The sequence below is a fragment of the Ptychodera flava genome, chromosome 5 (genome assembly GCF_041260155.1).
Source record: "Ptychodera flava strain L36383 chromosome 5, AS_Pfla_20210202, whole genome shotgun sequence".
Taxonomy (NCBI): domain Eukaryota; kingdom Metazoa; phylum Hemichordata; class Enteropneusta; family Ptychoderidae; genus Ptychodera; species Ptychodera flava.
The window spans coordinates 40,656,445-40,673,984 of record NC_091932.1 but is presented as its reverse complement, the minus strand read 5'-3'; the positions used below and the strand labels follow the sequence as shown (position 1 = coordinate 40,673,984).

The following is a 17,540-nucleotide window of genomic DNA, read 5'->3' as shown; positions in this document are numbered from 1 at the left end:
GCCTGGCAATGTGACCTTGATATTCGCAATTTAAGGTAAAGACTTTATTCACATTTATGTCACAAATAGTAAACTTTCTAAGCTTAAAATAACTTGGCATCGTTAGCGCGAAATAAAAGTGGTGTTGCCAGAGACTGACAGCCAACCTGTTTGCCTAGTTTAATCTCAAAGGTCAAACATGTTCAAGTTGGAAAAATCGTGACTGGCTTCCATCAATATTGAATCTGAGGAGAGAAACCGCCTCACCTCAGAGATTTCTGCAAATAATAGTTGTCTGGTATACAAGAACCACCCTCATGTTAAAGCATAGACAGTAAAAAACTAAGTCAACTGGATTTCTACAACTTGAGGGCGCATTTTTCATCTTATTTTCTCAACGTACATTGGCCATACTTATCGCTCCGATTAACATTTTATTAATCAAATCTTAGGCCGAATTACTCATTTTTAGGCGTCGAGTAAATTGTTCAACGCTACGATCGCCAAGAAACGTTCATCCGAAATTGGAAAGGTACGAGATCGTCAAAAACAAGGCTTGTCTTGAAAAGCAGACACGCAAAATATTTTCATAGTAGTATTTGTGTCACAGAATTTGAAAACAACTACCGTTGCACACTACAAATAATCACGATTAATCACGGATTTCTCGTCAAAACGTATCCGTACATCACCACTTCAACTTTCATGTCATCAACCTAACAAGTTCTCTGGAAACAAATAGCACCGTGCATTCCCAAGCTCAGTGGGTTGTCTAGACGAATTTCGGGAAACATCCCAGGTGGTTTTTGATATATATAAGCTTAGTGTTTCTTTCCAACACACAATTCGCCTGGGTCAGCCGACGTTTGGATGTTTTCTTTCGAAAATTTTACCCTGTTGGCCACTTTATTTTGCGACAAGGTAAAGACGGTAATTTAATATAAGCTTCTACTAGGGAGCAAGTCATATTCACTTCATTAAATTGTAGCTCACAGGAGAAAATTGAAAGTTACAGCCGTTTGCGGTCAAACTTGCGCTCCGGCGGTATCGGACCAGGTCTGTGTAGAGCGCCCGCAGACGGCCTGAAGAAGCGAATACAATCTTCAACACTCTCTCATTACCACTCTTTGGACATCGATAATTTTTACGCTTTCAGCTCAAACTAAGCAAAGTAACCACAGGTCTGACAACTTGAACATAAATAATACTTTCCACACTCACCATCTTCTTAGCAAGTCTAGCAAATGGAATAATAACCAATAAATCATTAAAACGCCAAATCGACATTAGAATAATACAAAAACGCCTAAAAACATATCTTATAATATTTGATATATATTGTCAGATTTCTAAGCCAATTTTAAACACTGGAAGGGGTGATACTTAAAGTTGAAAACAACTATAACGTTGAATTGCATACTTACATGTAAAAACCACAAATTATCAGGAATTCCTCGTCACAACACGTGCATAGTTCAACTCTTCAAACTACGTTCGCGTTATGAAACCAAACGTCGAATAGGTAGGCGACCAAAGGGTCATCCCTGTTTGTTGTCCTTACTACTTTCCGCGAAATCAATAGTGTTATGCATAAACACGGCTGGCAGTTGGTCTTGATCATTTGTCTATAAAATTTCGAAGAGATTTATGATACTTTTCAGTGCTCCTAGTCTTTTCTTTAAAGAACACAAAACCCTGAGTCAAATAAAAGTTGCTCGGCGTACGTGTGTACGTTTTTTGTATGTTTTCTTGTTTGTTTTATGTAGAACAGTTTCAAGCATATCATTGCATGCTGCTTTTGGTCTTTACTAATTTTGGGAAAAGATTGAGCTGATGCCCGATTCTTTCATGACTGGATGTTTTCCTTAGAAAGTGTAGCCCTGTTAGTTTTTTCAATGGGATTACAATTTACCGACTCTGACGTTCGGATATTTTGCATGTAAAAGTTGACATGCTAGCGGCTGTATTGCGGGAAAGGGTAAATAAAATGGGTGTATGTAAGCTTAAGTTTATTTATTTGAATTTTTCGGAAAATCAGAAAGATGCTACAGTTTAGGGTCGCCTTTGCGGTGGTTTTAGGTTACGGTCGAAGAGCGCCCGCACATAACTGGGTCTTTACGTTTGCTCTCAGGAAATAGGCATTGCTGCAGATCGGGAACTCCGACCGAAGTACTGCTTTCCCACAGTAAACAGTTTTGAACTACCTTCCGAAGAAAGGTTGCATCGACACTGGAAAAGGTACGGAAAGACCCCCTCCCTCCAACCCCAACTGCTTCCATGTAAGGTTGACGTGGGGTCAACCCACGTTATCAGCCGATGTCTACCAACGTGTGGAGGTTCTTCATTGATACGTTGACCTGTAGGTGGCGGTATTGAAGGAAATGTTCAATGAAATGATTTGCTGTGAGCTTAGTCCGCAAAGCAAGTTTATTCGAATTTCCAGGGAGAAGATAAGGAAATTTAGCCGTCAAGGGTCCTATTTAGTGAATGCGTAAAATTGATCAGTGATGTTTTGACAATGACTGTGATTATCTATTGGGTACGTTCGTTAGTACCTAGTAATTATTGCAGATAAGTTAGAGTTTAGGCTGCGTTCACAAATAACGATTAGGGGGAGGGGGGGCTGGAGGAATCTCGATTGAAATCTTATTTTTTTTCAGATCCCCCCTAAGTACCCTAAAAAATTTTCAAATGCCCCCCCTCTATATGGTCAAAATTTTTCAAGTCCCCCCCCCCCCCCCACTATCACAGGCCCACATATTTGTAAAGGATGTGAGCGCAGAAAAAATAACATGTATTGCGCCGTTCTGCTCACAGGTGTTCAACACTACCTGTATTAGCACTTTGTATAGTCATATTCCCAAGGCAAGTTCTTTAAATGCATCAGTGAATTTTTTAGATTTATTGGTCTAAAAGCCAACTTGAGTTAATCAAACTCTGGCCAGGTCAATTGCTCCTGTTGAAGAGCACACAAAATGCAATCATGAGAGAGTAGGAAAATTGTGAATTCTGGCTAATTACCGTATTGCACAGTGACCTACCAAAAAATTGTTTCAAAACTACAAGACCTATATGAATTAGATACTACTCAAAATTGACAATACCGGAAGATTAAAATATTCCATCAAATAAATATTTTAATCTCTGAAATTTTGGGTGTGATAATTGCAAATTTGGTTAAAAAATAAATAATTCCATTTGGTCACATATTTTTCTTTTAGTCTTTACTATTCAAAGTTTTACTTCTGTATCATTTTATAATAAGAGTGTGAAAATTTAGAAAATCAAGCATGGTGACCCCATCTTTTTTCTTTATATTTGATTATTCTCATATGCCAGAATTCAAACATTTCTCTGTTTTCTTCCATGTGTTGCTCTCTGGCCTGATCTTGTGTACAAGTGAGTTTCACTGTCATGAGTGTCATTTGACCAAAACTCTTCTTCAACTACCATGTACATCAGAGTCAGAGCTGTCTCTGTCACTGTTCAGGTATGCAGTGACAGTGACACTGCAGTAGCAGGGTAGTATCTGATAGTGACACTACCCACAGGCAGTAGCTGTATTAACTTTGATAATTTTGGCAATATTTTTGTTCAGTTTTACAACTGCGTTCTTGTTCTATTCCCTACAGCATGTTGAATTGTCCAGTATTCAGCTCGCTATCACAGCCTATGTATGTGTACCATGCATTTGTATCACTGACAACTGACTGTCAGTCTGGAATCCAATTACATTGTAACTTATCACCAAATACATATTTATATTTATATATACAGGCTTTGTCGACAAACTAAATATTGTGTGTTTGAGATGCTGTAGGGAGACAGCAAGAAACTGTAGTTGTTATATTGCATAGAAATATTGCTGCAGTAATCATTAACAGTTGCAGCTTCTGCCCTGTTACAAGGCTCAAGTTTGTTTTTAACGACAAATCACACGTTTAGATTTTTTCGAGATAAAAGTCATGAAATGTGACAAAATGGTTCTAGATTTTGTTAAATTATTACTAACATTACAACATTTTGATGACATAAAAAATGGTATTCATTTTTCATTGAATAACCTACAAAAACTTGGAATTGGAAAATGTAAAACTCAAAAGGGACCCAAAAATTTTCAAGTCCCCCCCTACAGGTAGAGCAAAATTTTCAAGTCCCCCCTCCCACTACCCCCAAAATTTTCGAATCCCCCCCCTGAATTCCTCCAGCCCCCCCCCTAACCGTTTTTTGTGAACGCAGCCTTAATGCGTGCTCTAAACGAACTCACTGGAAAATCTGGAAAATCAAGCAGTCCTGTATACTAATGCGTGCTCTAAACGAACTCACTGGAAATCTGGAAAATCAAGCAGTCCTGTATTTGCAAGTAAATTCCATATTTTTGGAACGGGCCGATTTTTATGGCCTTATTCAAAAGAATGGCACGTTCCATATTTAAAAGACTCTGTCGAAATGCAATAGCAAAAGTAAGATGCAACCTGAATGCACAACACATGATGACCAACCGTCATTTTGTTGTTGTAATCTTTATTTTCTCTGTCACATGATTAAAGTTTTTGAAAATGGCTTGAAATATAAAATTATGTTATCACGTTTGAATTTTACATGCCTCTTTCGACACTAATTACAGTGTTATATACACTTTTCAGTCTTTAATGGAAGCTCTTGGAAAACTGAGGATATTTAGAAATCGGTTTATTACACATTCGCAGCTATTGGGGCTAATAGAATTCTTATAGAATTCCCAAAATTACATTCTTCGTTGAAGCAATTCTCCCAACAAATGGCGTCAGAAAACGTAAGCACTGCCAGTTAGAGTATTTATCGTATCTTGGTCATTTTATGACGTCACTTCGTTCGCTATTTAAGTCGTCCTCTCTTTGTTTGTTAGGGTCAGCTGTACTCGCAAAATTTGTCCAGTACGCCACCAAGCTATGAGAGAGAACCTCTTTCCGTCTGATGAATCCAGGGCCATGGAGGGAAGTAAAATAGAATAGAAATGGCAGTTTTGATGCGTGACAGTGATGACTGATACAGAATTGAGTTGTTAACACTCGAGGCATCGAAGGATATCGTATGGTTAAAGATGTATATGTAAACGTCATGATTTACCACGTACAGCGATTCTTTCTGGACAGAAAACAACATGCACTAGTAGAGCGTCGGAAGCAAATCCAAAGGGAGGGGGTTCAGTTTTGTGAAAAAGTGTGCTAATTTGCGAATAACTTACATGCTCTCAAAGTTCACGATACTGCATACAGCTTGTATATTGTATGTCGAGTAAAGGTCCGATTCATTGTGAAAACAAAGCTGTACTCGAGATATTTTAATATAATATGGAGATACTGACAAATACGTGGCTGTTATCTAAAATTTAGTCACAAGAATTAATTTTAAAATCAGTGGACCGTTCACAATACTTGATTCTTGACCAATAATGACTAATCAGGTGTTAGTTAATTAGTCAGACAGTCTACAAGTATTTCCCAAAGGCCAGCACCTCTCATCACGAAGTCCTCTTCACGCTGGTCCTAATTGTTAAATACAAAATAACTTGCTTCGAACACTTGTGATATTTAAAGAAAAACACTTTTTAATAGAGTAATACTCATAACATTAGTACACTAAAACACATACGAAAGAAATCACCATAAACAAACAATAACGGCTGGAATAAACATTTACAATTGTATTAATACTTTGACTCGTATTTCCCGGTAAAATTTTGGGAACTTCAAATTGTAAAAGACATCGTAATTTAGTGGAATTGTTTGGTTTTTGACTAAATATATCCGACTATCATGGACAAACAAATCGTCTATTATTTACAAAAATATAAAAATTAAAGTACTATGTCAGAATGTCATATGTAGCGCGCCCCCGGTGGTGAGATTTGTTTCGTTTCTGTTAGTCAATTACTTCATGTTTGGAATGTAGTGTATAAATTCTACTCGACGGCGTTATCGAAATCTGTAATGTTTTTGGGGCGTCTTCTCTTTGTCTGACGATATCAAAATCGAGATTATTTTGTCCATTTCCGTTTCCTTGTCGCTCCTTAGCAACGCCCTCTTCGTCCGACTCATAATCAGGATTGCAAATGCGGCAAGTGCTTCCGATGTAGTCTCTCTTCGTTGCTGAAGCCCGACGTCGAAATGATCTACAAAAGGTCTGTCCACAAATACAAAAACAAATAATTCTTTTAAATCGCGAGACAGAACTTCATCATTCGATAAGGAAAACATTCATCAGCGATACGAAAAGTGCAACATTTTATAAAGCAAGCGATAGACAAATCCTAAAGTTGCACCATTAACAACACGCATACTTACATGAATCTATGCACTCACATCAGTGCATTCATTTGAAAAGGAACACCCGGGAAGTTAGCGGGCCGTGTGAACGATGTACTGACCGGTTTCAATAGTTAACCGGTCCGGTGAAGCCTTTTGACCGTGCGTTTTCGCGATCAAAGTAGACGCTTAATGCGGGATGTAAAATATCCATACGCGCACTGCTATTTTGACTTTCTTTAAAATCTGTTTGATGCTGCTCGATAATGGTAAAACTGTTTGAGAATACCCTGCATGTAACTAATTGTGATAAAGCGTTAACTGTGGAGAGCCGTGTAATAAAAATATTATTGCCTGAATACATGGGTTTATGTGCCCTCCTGGCGTCGGGCAAATTGTCACCTGCTCTCGGGCAATAACTTATAATTCTACGTAATGACGTCATATTTAAATATGCAATACGCATTACAGGACATAGTACAATAACCGCAGTGAAATAAACACAGAATCCAAACAGCACAACGGTGAGACACAAAATATCAAACTTTGTGATCGAATTCATCAGCAGAATCACTGATGGAGCTTGGGTTGTAGCTTTGCTGTAACGGTATTTGTCCACTCGACATACTCTGCATTCTCAGAAACACGAATAGAGCTGCAACAGCTAATGTTCATGCCAAAAACCAAGAAAATGCTATTTTCTATCGTTGGTCATATAAATAAACAGGAATACAAATACAGTAAACAAATAAAAATTAAGTAAACAATAAACTGAACAATAACTTGGAAAGGAAATGGAAAAATTCACACTTCCAAATACGCCGATGTGCATTCATTAAAATTATTCATCCGGTGACTGTTCAAATTCATCTTATGTTCTGTATGATCGCAAGTTACAAATCTTGATAATATTGTTTAAGTTTTAAATCAACGGCTTTCTCCGACGAGAATTCCATCACGGACGATAAGTTGTGGTATCAGTAAATAGTATGAGGTGCAATTACCTTATCAAGGTCACCACGACTTTCTTTGTAGGCCGCCCAACACCATTCACCAATAATGACGAGCAATCCGACCGTAAAGCCACCAAATAGTGAATAGAAGACTCCAGCCATACTTTGAAAATTAATGGTGCTTTCACCTGGCAGGGAGCTCGCTGTAAGCAATAATTAGAGAAACATTTATTTTGTATTCCTTGGTACAACATATTAATTTGACCGTATTCGGTCGTAAAAAGGTTAATTAAAGGGTAACAAAGCTATAAAATCCCGGCAACCGCATTAATTGTAATATATACAGTTAGAAAGGTAAATCTTCGCTTAACACTAAGATCGAACTGTGAAGAGAATTTCAAAGAAAATGAGAAAATATTGGACAAAGCCAGAGCGTTCGCTCGTCTGTATTACATCACTTTGTGAAAGAATCCAGCATCTCAACACATTTTGAATTAACCTTCCGTCTTCTGTGAATTTGGAAAATTAAAATAATATGTCTTTGCCAAGGAGTAATATTTGATGGGGTTTGCAAATTAAAATGAATATCTTTTGACATTTTTTAAAGCTTTGATGTACACTGGTCTATATAATAATGTCAACCATGATTTCTTGATCTACTCCTAAAAGCATGTTGATCTATTCAGTGTTCAGCTTGTCTACTCAGCCTGTACATGTATAAACCGCGTTGTTATTGTTGACAACTGCATTGTTGACTAGAATTCAAATTTAAACATTTTACACATATAGACGCTAAGTTGACAAGCTAAATAGTGGGTGTTTCAACATTCTTTGGGGAGTAGAATAAGAAGTTGCCCTTGATGTATAAAATAAAATTATGAATAAAATCTCATCAAAAGTTAGAATTACTAGTCCTTTAAAATTTTACTCAAGTAACTTCTCAATTAGATCTAGAATGTCTAGCTCTAAGGAACAAGGTGATAAAAATGTAAAATAATAAAAATAATTGTGATTCTATATCTCATAGCCTAATTCATGTTTCCTGCGGAATTCATTCAATTTAATACTTCTTGATTTAAACAAAAAATGAAAAATACGGTAACACCGCCTAAGACGGCCGTGTCGTCCTTCCAAGACTATCGAAAGTCGCTAGGTAGTTGTTTACTTGTTAGATTACGTCATAGAACTAAAAGTCTCAAGATATTTTATTTCGTTTAAAGATACATAAAGTACACCTGAGTGCATCAACTTCGACGCAACAAAATCGATGATGTAGATGTGAACGCTTACACACGGTGGATTTGTATAAGTAACGACTTGTCTGGTTTGCAGATGGTCATCCAGGAATAATTTGAAGTAATTTGTCAGTATAATCCAATCAACCTTGTAAACTGTTTAACCTTGTAAAGTCACATGGGTATAATGTTATCGATCACGGGACTTTGAACAAGCACTGAGCTAATTGCCCTCACAAATTATTTTCATCTACTCGAGCCCGCTGTACGAATCCGTCACATGACGAGTCTTGTTAGTTTTACCAGATGTTCCTCGGGCACGGTCCTTATTCTACTGACTTTTAATTGGATTCGTTATTTTGTCCCTTCGAGACTTTACGAGAAGTCAATAACAACCACTCTTCAAAGCGAGGCTGCTACATTTTACTAATAATTCTCCTGACATCCTAGCAGCAAACGCACCAGCATGTTTATCCCAGTGAACATCTTTCACTGAGCATTGAACTGAAGTAACCTGGGTGAAGCCTAATAAAATGTCGAAAATATTTATCAACTCAATACTTCTGGCATTTCTGGTTTTTTTAGTTTGATCCAATCTAGCCAACATATTTGTTTCTGTATTACAACACCATAACAAAGTATTCATGGCCATCAGGGTTGTTATTGTAGCTGGATCTGATCTACGTGGCAAGATGATCAGTGTAGTTCAGAGTTGTCATGGGTAGACAGTAGCGTTTCTGCTTCAATGTCTACCATTAAGGCTTCTGGGATTTTTAAATATGTGATACGAACTTCCATGTATGATTTTGGTAAAGCAAAACAGACAACGTGTGAACGGGAATCAAATTTCACTGAATGAACAAGAAGCTCCTATGTTGGATAATAGAAAAATAAGCATAACAGAATTATGTGAGTGATTTATGCGAGATGGAAGAGTAATATGATAAATAAGTTATACGTAAAATTATTGTCAGGAATAAATTGGTCGCAACGGCACGAGAAACTTAATTTATTGCAGATACAAAAAAATTAAAGAGCGATCGGAAAGGGATACTGGCAAGGGAACATACGGAAAAAAAACGAAGTAAACATTTAATATTTAACTACCTTGACGTTAGAGAGTACGTGTAATTTTTAGAAGGATGAAAACGGGGTTATAACAGTAAGGTTGAAAAACAGTATGTAAAATTAAAGGGATGTTGAAGTGATATTTTTATGATTGATTTTTTCATGTATAATTGGTTGCGATGTTTCCCATTTCAGCGAACAAGGACATCGACTTGAATGTTCCACCTGAGAAAATCTAATTTTATCCCGCAACAAATACACATTATGTTTGACATTATCTGTGAAGGTAAGGTCGTTAATAAATCATTCCTTCAAAAGAAAGTCGGTATTCTGTTGTATTGGTGTTATGTATATACATGCACCAATTGAATCTCCATAGAAATTTGGTTATATACTCTTAGGATTCTACTATAGGGAACAGTTGTCATGTCCGTCCCCAGGGGCGGGGATGGGGTTAGGTGTTTCTTGGTCTCAGCACAGGTTTCTTGTTGCTATCGTTTATTTTTTGTACGTTGGAGTATGATATGTATTGCCAATAAAGATTTATACTATCAACCTTAAAAGTGTCTCGGTCTTCCTGGTATAAACTGGTTAAATTTCTGAATATTTTTGTTGAAATTGTTCTCTCACTGTTTTCTCTACAGGCTATGACTGCATGCATAGTGTCATGTATTTATCCTATTATAATCTTACGCTGTTTTATCATGAGTGTGATTGTCGAATGGCCAAAGCAAGCAAGTTTAAGTTACTAATCTGTGGACGCAGTCACCAGATTATCACCGCCGGATGAACTTTGACAAAGTCAACAACGATTTAACCAGCAAGGGTATAACAGTATACCCTTGCTGATGCGTTCGTTGTTGACTTTGTCAAAGTTTATCCGGTGGTGATAATCTGGTGACTGCGTCCACAGATTAGTAACTTATATCTGCTTGCTTGCTTTGGCGCATTAGGCAAGCAGACTCATCAGATAATAGACGCATCAAAGTGATAACATTTCGTACCGCCGCGTCATTGTCTATCTTACCTGTCCTGTCTTCACAGTCTCCTGTGAAATATTTTTTATGGAGTTCATCGATGTAGCCCTCTTGACGCAGTCGTAGAATTTCTAAGGTAAATCTTTCAGTGTAGGGTGAATCCAGCTGTAATCCTAGGCCGTATCCGATCTTAGCAAATGTATGTCCAACCGTCCTTACATTACACGGAGGCTTGCTAGCACTGTAGTCTAGCACAGCTGAATCCCAGATGAAAGCATACTTGCCTCTCCTAACCCTCTCAATGCCTTGTACGGAGTCCTGTACTAGTGTTTCCTGGCTCTGCATCACTGACCAAAGACGACGATAGGGGTCAGAGTCAGAGTGTTCAAAGAATGACTGTGGTTGACTCTCGGCTACAGTGCCGTACTCTATGTCGGTCTGCGCTGCAAGGTCGTCGATGCTGTTGATGCCTGGGAAACCAACGGACAAAGATGATTCGTTTACCTTGGGGACGCTTTTTATGATAGTGTATGGAAAATGTGTTTTTTTTTCAATTTTGCGAAGAATGTTACTGACTGAAAAGAAATATATTGTATCATTTCGTACAACATAAACAAACTTTGTTTAAAAATTTGAAAATAAATGGTTGAAATGTCAAATTCTTGTTTTAAAAAACTAGGTGTTGTAAGACAGTTCTATCGTGAATGTCTTTGATTTCCCTCAACTCGGAGATCACAAAAAGTAGCCATTCCAATTTAACGCTTGTGTGATGACATCTGAAGAATTGATTAAGTCTTTTGACTACTCTAGCAATAATACTATGGTTTCCAAGTCTCAACGTCATGATCATGAACTCAGTGGCTATCCTGTGATGAGGTTGCCAATTTGTATTGACAGAGTGACTGTGTCAATTTTCAATTGTTATCTTGTTCAGCTTTTTACCAGAATGCTGTCTGTTGCGACAATGTAATAATGCATTGCTGTCCCTTGCGACAATATCACAATACGACCAACAGTGCCAAAAAATGGATTTGTTTCTCGTGCCAAATTTCGGTAATTTTCTCTTCTGCTGAAAATATTGGTATGAGTAATGCAACTTTTTAATTATTTACTGCGAAATACCTTTTTTGGCTTTTTGGGTATGGAGGAATACAGCTCAAAAAGGAATCTATCCATTTAGTTTGTATTTCAACCTTTGTTTTAATTTTATGTCTGTTTGTTTGTTTTTTTTATTAATGCCATGTGAGGATGTTGTTGAACATAAAGCAGAACGGAAAAAGATAGCTTTTGAAGGCTTTGATGTTTGATGCTGCCGATAACCGGGAACAAATCTCTTCCTTTAGCGCATATCACCGAAGTCAGCGATCAGAAGATCACGTGATTTGAATTGTCTCCTCAACTTTCAACCATTGTGAAAGTGTGAAACAGTTGATAATAGCGACACACAAACCTATAAATTAAATAAAGAATCATTTGTCGACGACGCTGAAGCTCACGACGCGATTTTAAGGTAGAACGCGCCTCGGGAACACAAATTTGGACTCTCAAACTTTTATAATTCTTTTCTGATATACCAATTGTGGGGGTTCATTTTATTGATAAAGCCCTAGGTGTAAGAAAATTTTTCACCGGCTCAGTTTTTTGAAATTCGAAAATTTTATTTTTCTCCATAGAGTTAACACAGGGATGGCGGCCATTGTGAATTTAAAAATCGGTAAATGAGTTATTTGTTTCTCCAGTACAAAAAAATTGCACGGTGACCCTGATTTTTATTCTTGATTTTGAAAGAGATTGGTTGAAGGATTCCTCAAGGAAAGTTTGAGCAAAAGTTTAAGTCTTTCACTTTCGAGGCGCGAACTACCTTAAACTTTACTAATTGGATAAAATCAACTTACCGCTGTTTAACCTTGCTGCAGTCAGAAACGCTGCTAAGTTGGCTGTGTACGTGGCTATGATGACTGTAACAGCTAACCACCAGAATCCGCCAATCAGACGGCCAGATAAACAACGCGGCGTATATTCAGCACCCTGTAATCCAAATGGACAAAATGGCTAGCAGCATGTGGATTGTAGTGTTTCTTTGGTTTCGCTATACAATGACTAGATGTAGGCCATGGTTGTAACTAAATATACTAGTAATTATAAATCATTTGGGATTATTATTTTAGTTTAAAACTGCAAAATAAAACCCCGGATAGCAATCCTCAAAGGGGATAACGTTGCTGTCTATGGGTATCATTTTTTCTCAGTTTTTGCATCATATAAAAAGCAAGTTGTATCACAGACAGGGTTTGGTACTGGCTTTATCCATCAGATAATGATAAGTGTTTTGATGCAGGCAGACCTTGTGCATGTGCCTATCTGACAGAAGGCAGTCCATATCTGTTAGGTGTCCGTATTAATTCCCTATATTAATAAATGCCACTGACCCCCAACGTGGAGAATTATTTCTCAATATAAACATTTATTATAAGGCCCGTAACTGTAACTTTTGATGGATATTTTACTCCGTTCGTTTTGTATGCCAATTGTAAGTTCTTGTTCTACTCCCCAAAGCATGTTGATACACCAGCTGTTATGCTTGTGAACATAACATCAGTACGTTTAAAGGTATAAGGTAACCTGTTCCAATTTTGCAACAGTTACCTTGGAAAGAGAAAATCTAACCAATCACAGAGTTTAAGCGGGTGGCCGCTTTTTAAAAACAGCACCCTTACATGGGCATTTTGAACATCAAGGAACGCCCCCTTGACCATATATGGGCATATTTAGATTACAGGTGACTGTATACTTTTAAAATGCATTGTGTTATTGTTTACAACTGAATTCGGACCAGAATTCAGTAGTCAGCAATAACAGTGCAGTCCACACGCATTTGCAGAGTTGACGTACCGAACACTTTGTAATAAGCACGCTTTAGATAAGACACTGTAGTTGACATGCACAACAACAAAAAATGAAAAAAATCATCAAAGGTTTTAGCTACTGGCTCTTTAACACATTTTAAAAGTCTAGAGTTGTATCAGCAATTACCTAGAAACATGCTGAATGTGTTGTCCTTAAAACTCAACTTCAACGTGACTTACAGACAGAACAAAGCAGTGACGTAATTGATTACGTATACCAGAAATGACGGCTAAGATCGTCGCATATGGAAACTAAGTGAACTGTCATGTTCTGCATTGGAGCAACTTGTTATTTATGAATGAAATCACTGCCTTATCCCTTATGACTGCATTTCTTGGAAAATTCGTCATGAAAGCTGCATATTGGTTTCAAACTTAAAACCAACAAGAGTAGTGGCAATACAACTTAATGATCGGTTTGCAAGTTTTACAATATTAACTGCAACCATCAAAGATGGACAAATATTAATATGTCACAAAAAGTTAAGTTGGCGCCAATATGTTGTCCATGCTTCGCCTGGTTTAGGCATAGATTATGACATCAGCTAGCGACCTTTACGATCTTGATGCTATTTTATGGCAGTAGTGTGGAAACACTTAATTTCACTGAGGTGAAATGTCATTTCAGAGGTTTCATCCCAATACATGTATGTAACACATTCACAGTGAAATTCGGTAGATTAAAATCCAGTCAAGCGGTATAATAAAACCAATATTTCACAAAATTTCTTTCTGAGAGAGTAACTTCATGACATGACAATGCTCTTGTGAGCAATTGTAGCCGAGTAACAAGAAATTTACCTGGTGTGTCCATGAAGCAAAAGCGAACCACATAGCTTGAGGTAGTGACATTAATTTATGCAACTCGGCGTCACTTTCATCTTCAAGGTCAATTCGTTGAATGTATCGCCCATAGTAACCATAAGGGCTCAGGTAACTACACAGCGACACACAGACGCCACATAATACCATGGAAACAAAGATGGCGATCCACAGGTCGCCGCTGAATGGTTCTGCAAAGCGGAATAGATTGTCGTCTTTGGATTCGATCCCTAACATCACAGTGAGACCAAGGTCAAGGTATGGTTTTGTGAAGTCGATTTTTTGCTGTCTTTCGTAACTGATCGTGAAGGGCGCCACTGCAAGATCCACATCCTGTAACAGACAATAAATGCAGAGTTTTATATAATATATAATTCGTCGTATTATTTTTTCCATTGAAATTAACTCAACCTTAAAGAAAACCTACTGTAAAATAGAGAAGCCGTAATATCAAGTGACCACGCATCTTTGAATTGCATTCTTGACGAAAACATTTTTACGATAATTGTAATTACGATATCACGCCATGTCGCATAATGTAGGCACGTGATAATTTTAGAATACGGGCGAACAAAGATATTGTTGAAGTTGACTTATGCACAAATGCCTTTTTAAACGATAAGCTTATCTCTAAGATATTAATACTTACCCTATCTTTCAACTGTCGAACCATTCCTGTCCAGCTGTCAGTGTTTGGATCGTAGGATCCATAGTTCCCATCAGGTACCAGTTTTAGTTCGTATTCAAAAAGTAATGATTCCTGCAATTTATCCAGCAGGTCTCTACAATATCCATAGAAATTATCATTTCCCGTTGCGTTATTATTATGAACCATCATGAAAGGCTCCTCCTGAATATATCAAATTTTGGAACGTCGAATTAAAAAAAAACCATTATAATGCTTACATGTATGTTCGTTTTCTGGTGGTTGACTATCTTAAAGGGACCGGACAAAGTCGGCCATTTTTCATGAATTTTGTTTGATACGAGATACTACTTATATTGTTTGACATGTTGAAAGATAGTGAGTGAATGGATGACCATGCATATACCCCTTTTTTAGACAAATTAAATGAAACCATTGCGAAAATGAATTAATGGTCATGACCATTAATTCATTTTCGCAATGGGTTTGTCCATCGTCTCTATAACCAGGGTCGAATATATGCATGGTCAGCCATTTATTCAGTATCTTTCAACATGTCAAACAATATAAGTAGTATCTCGTATCAAACAAAATTCATGAAAAATGGCCGACTTTGTCTCTTAAACCTAATGAGACGGCAAATATGCAAATCACATCGAAAATACTATGCACACTGTGCCGTCTAAGTATTGCATATTTCAGATCATTTCTTTGGTTTTATTACATTGTAGAGATTGAGTAAAACGTAATGTAAGTTTACTGATACTCAGCGTTTACAAGAGTCACGGTATACACAGATTTGATGTAAAATAGAAAGACATGTCGAGTCAAACATCCGTTTTACACATTGAAAATGGAATAAGAAATTATGAAAAATCATTGATAAATCTTGCTTGGAAGTTTATTACTTAAAATGTTAACTTACTAGTATCGTAGTAATACGTAATTTGATGTTCTGGAGGTCGAAGTCGTTATCCACCGGTGCATCCGGGTTATTTCCCATGAATGTTATCAGTGAATTATCGATATGAGTATTTTCTTTTTTTCCAGGGTAAAGCCAAGTACCAACCTGGAAAATGTATGGTTTCCTGTTACATTATTTTCAAATGATTGGTACAAAACATAAAAGGGTCAAAGTCGGTCATTTTTCATGAATTTCATTTGATACGAGATAGTACTTATATTGTTTGACACGATGAAAGATCGTGAATGAATGTGTGACCATGTATATATTCGACCCCGGTTTTAGAGAGTGAAAATTAATTAATGGTCATGACCATTAATTCATTTTCGCGATGGTTTCATTTAATTTGTCTATAACCGGGGTCGAATATATGCATGGTCACCCATTCATTCAGTATCTTTCAACATGTCAAACAATATAAGTAGTATCTCGTATCAAACAAAATTCATGAAAATTACCGACTTTGTCCCTTTAACCTAGTTTTCGAAAAGGGTTTACTTTTAAAGAACAATGCGCTTTGGTGACAGGTATCCTAACCCTCAGACTTTTACAATGCTTTTTAGTGTTTTTCACTTATATCTGTCAAAATCGAAACTTTGATTTTTCCTTGCATAACTAGTTCGAGGAGGTTGGCGGCCATTTTGAATTTAAAATGTCGTTGAATATTGAATATCGGGTAATTTGTCTCTCAAGTACCAAAAACTTTGCATGATGACTCCTGATTTTGTATTCTTGATTTCAAAAATGAATGATTTTAAGCTTTTTTAAAGAAAAGTTTTCAGTGAAAGTTTAAGTCTCTCAACATCGAGGTGCCAACTACCGTAATCCGAATGAGTACACACATTATGTCTCTGTTATCTCGAGATGGTTGTCTGTTTCCTCGGAAAGGAAAATATACCACTGTCTAAAATGAGAGCATTCGTACTTATAAATCGTAAATTTCTCACATTCCTGGCCGCTGGGAGTGCGGGATCGACAGTGTGGGAAAAATCGATCCCACACTCTCAGAAACCGTCCCACACTCTGCAGTAAATATTACACGAGCTCTGATTGGATGATAAACAGTCTGTTTTGTTCCACGCGTAAAATGTTATCCAATGGCACAACGAGTAACACATGGACTAGAACTACAAAGTAAGCAGGTCAAAGTACAGTGGCAGACGACAGAGTTGTCACAATTTTTGATGATATTGTACGTGTCCAATATGAATTTAACGCATTTTGTGGTCATGTGAGAAAAAGAATCTCACACACCAAGGACCTGGGATCAGATTTCTCACACTCGTTGGGGATATTTTTTCTCACACGAGCCGCAATCCCAATAAAAATGTATTCATCTTTGGTGGAAATATCATATTACCTTTACTGAAGTATTCGTCTTCACATTGATGATGTCATATCTTGGAATAGACGGTGTTCGTAAGTCGGTGAATTGTAGATCGTATGCTGAGCCAGGACCTCTGATCTGTCGATTTCAAGCAAATAATGTTATTAAGCTTCCATGGAGATATGAACCTGGTGAAATAGACACCTTGTATCATCTTGCATAGGATGTCAAATTCATTTAGAAGGTGATCACACCTTTACGAAACTGGGATTGATTTGGAGTTGTGGCGGGGGTAGGATGACGAGTGGCGTAAAAATTACCCTCCAAGAATATTAGGTTATTTAGAATACACTTAAACAGTACAGTGGCTGTGAAA

General features: G+C 37.3%; 1 protein-coding gene across 1 annotated transcript in view; it reads right to left on the bottom strand.

Moving 5' to 3' along the window:
• Window positions 1-4,490: 4,490 nt before the first annotated feature.
• The window catches only part of LOC139133934 (glutamate receptor ionotropic, kainate 2-like), a 76,863-nt gene continuing 63,813 nt past the window's right edge, over window positions 4,491-17,540 (bottom strand). The window contains exons 7-14 of the mRNA XM_070700732.1: window positions 17,198-17,302; window positions 15,799-15,942; window positions 14,877-15,077; window positions 14,207-14,560; window positions 12,395-12,527; window positions 10,550-10,969; window positions 7,271-7,422; window positions 4,491-6,144 (exon numbers count right to left, since the gene is read on the bottom strand). Of these exons, the coding sequence (XP_070556833.1) occupies window positions 5,884-6,144; window positions 7,271-7,422; window positions 10,550-10,969; window positions 12,395-12,527; window positions 14,207-14,560; window positions 14,877-15,077; window positions 15,799-15,942; window positions 17,198-17,302 (1,770 nt within the window). The 3' untranslated portion in view covers window positions 4,491-5,883. The remainder of the gene's footprint in view (window positions 6,145-7,270; window positions 7,423-10,549; window positions 10,970-12,394; window positions 12,528-14,206; window positions 14,561-14,876; window positions 15,078-15,798; window positions 15,943-17,197; window positions 17,303-17,540) is intronic.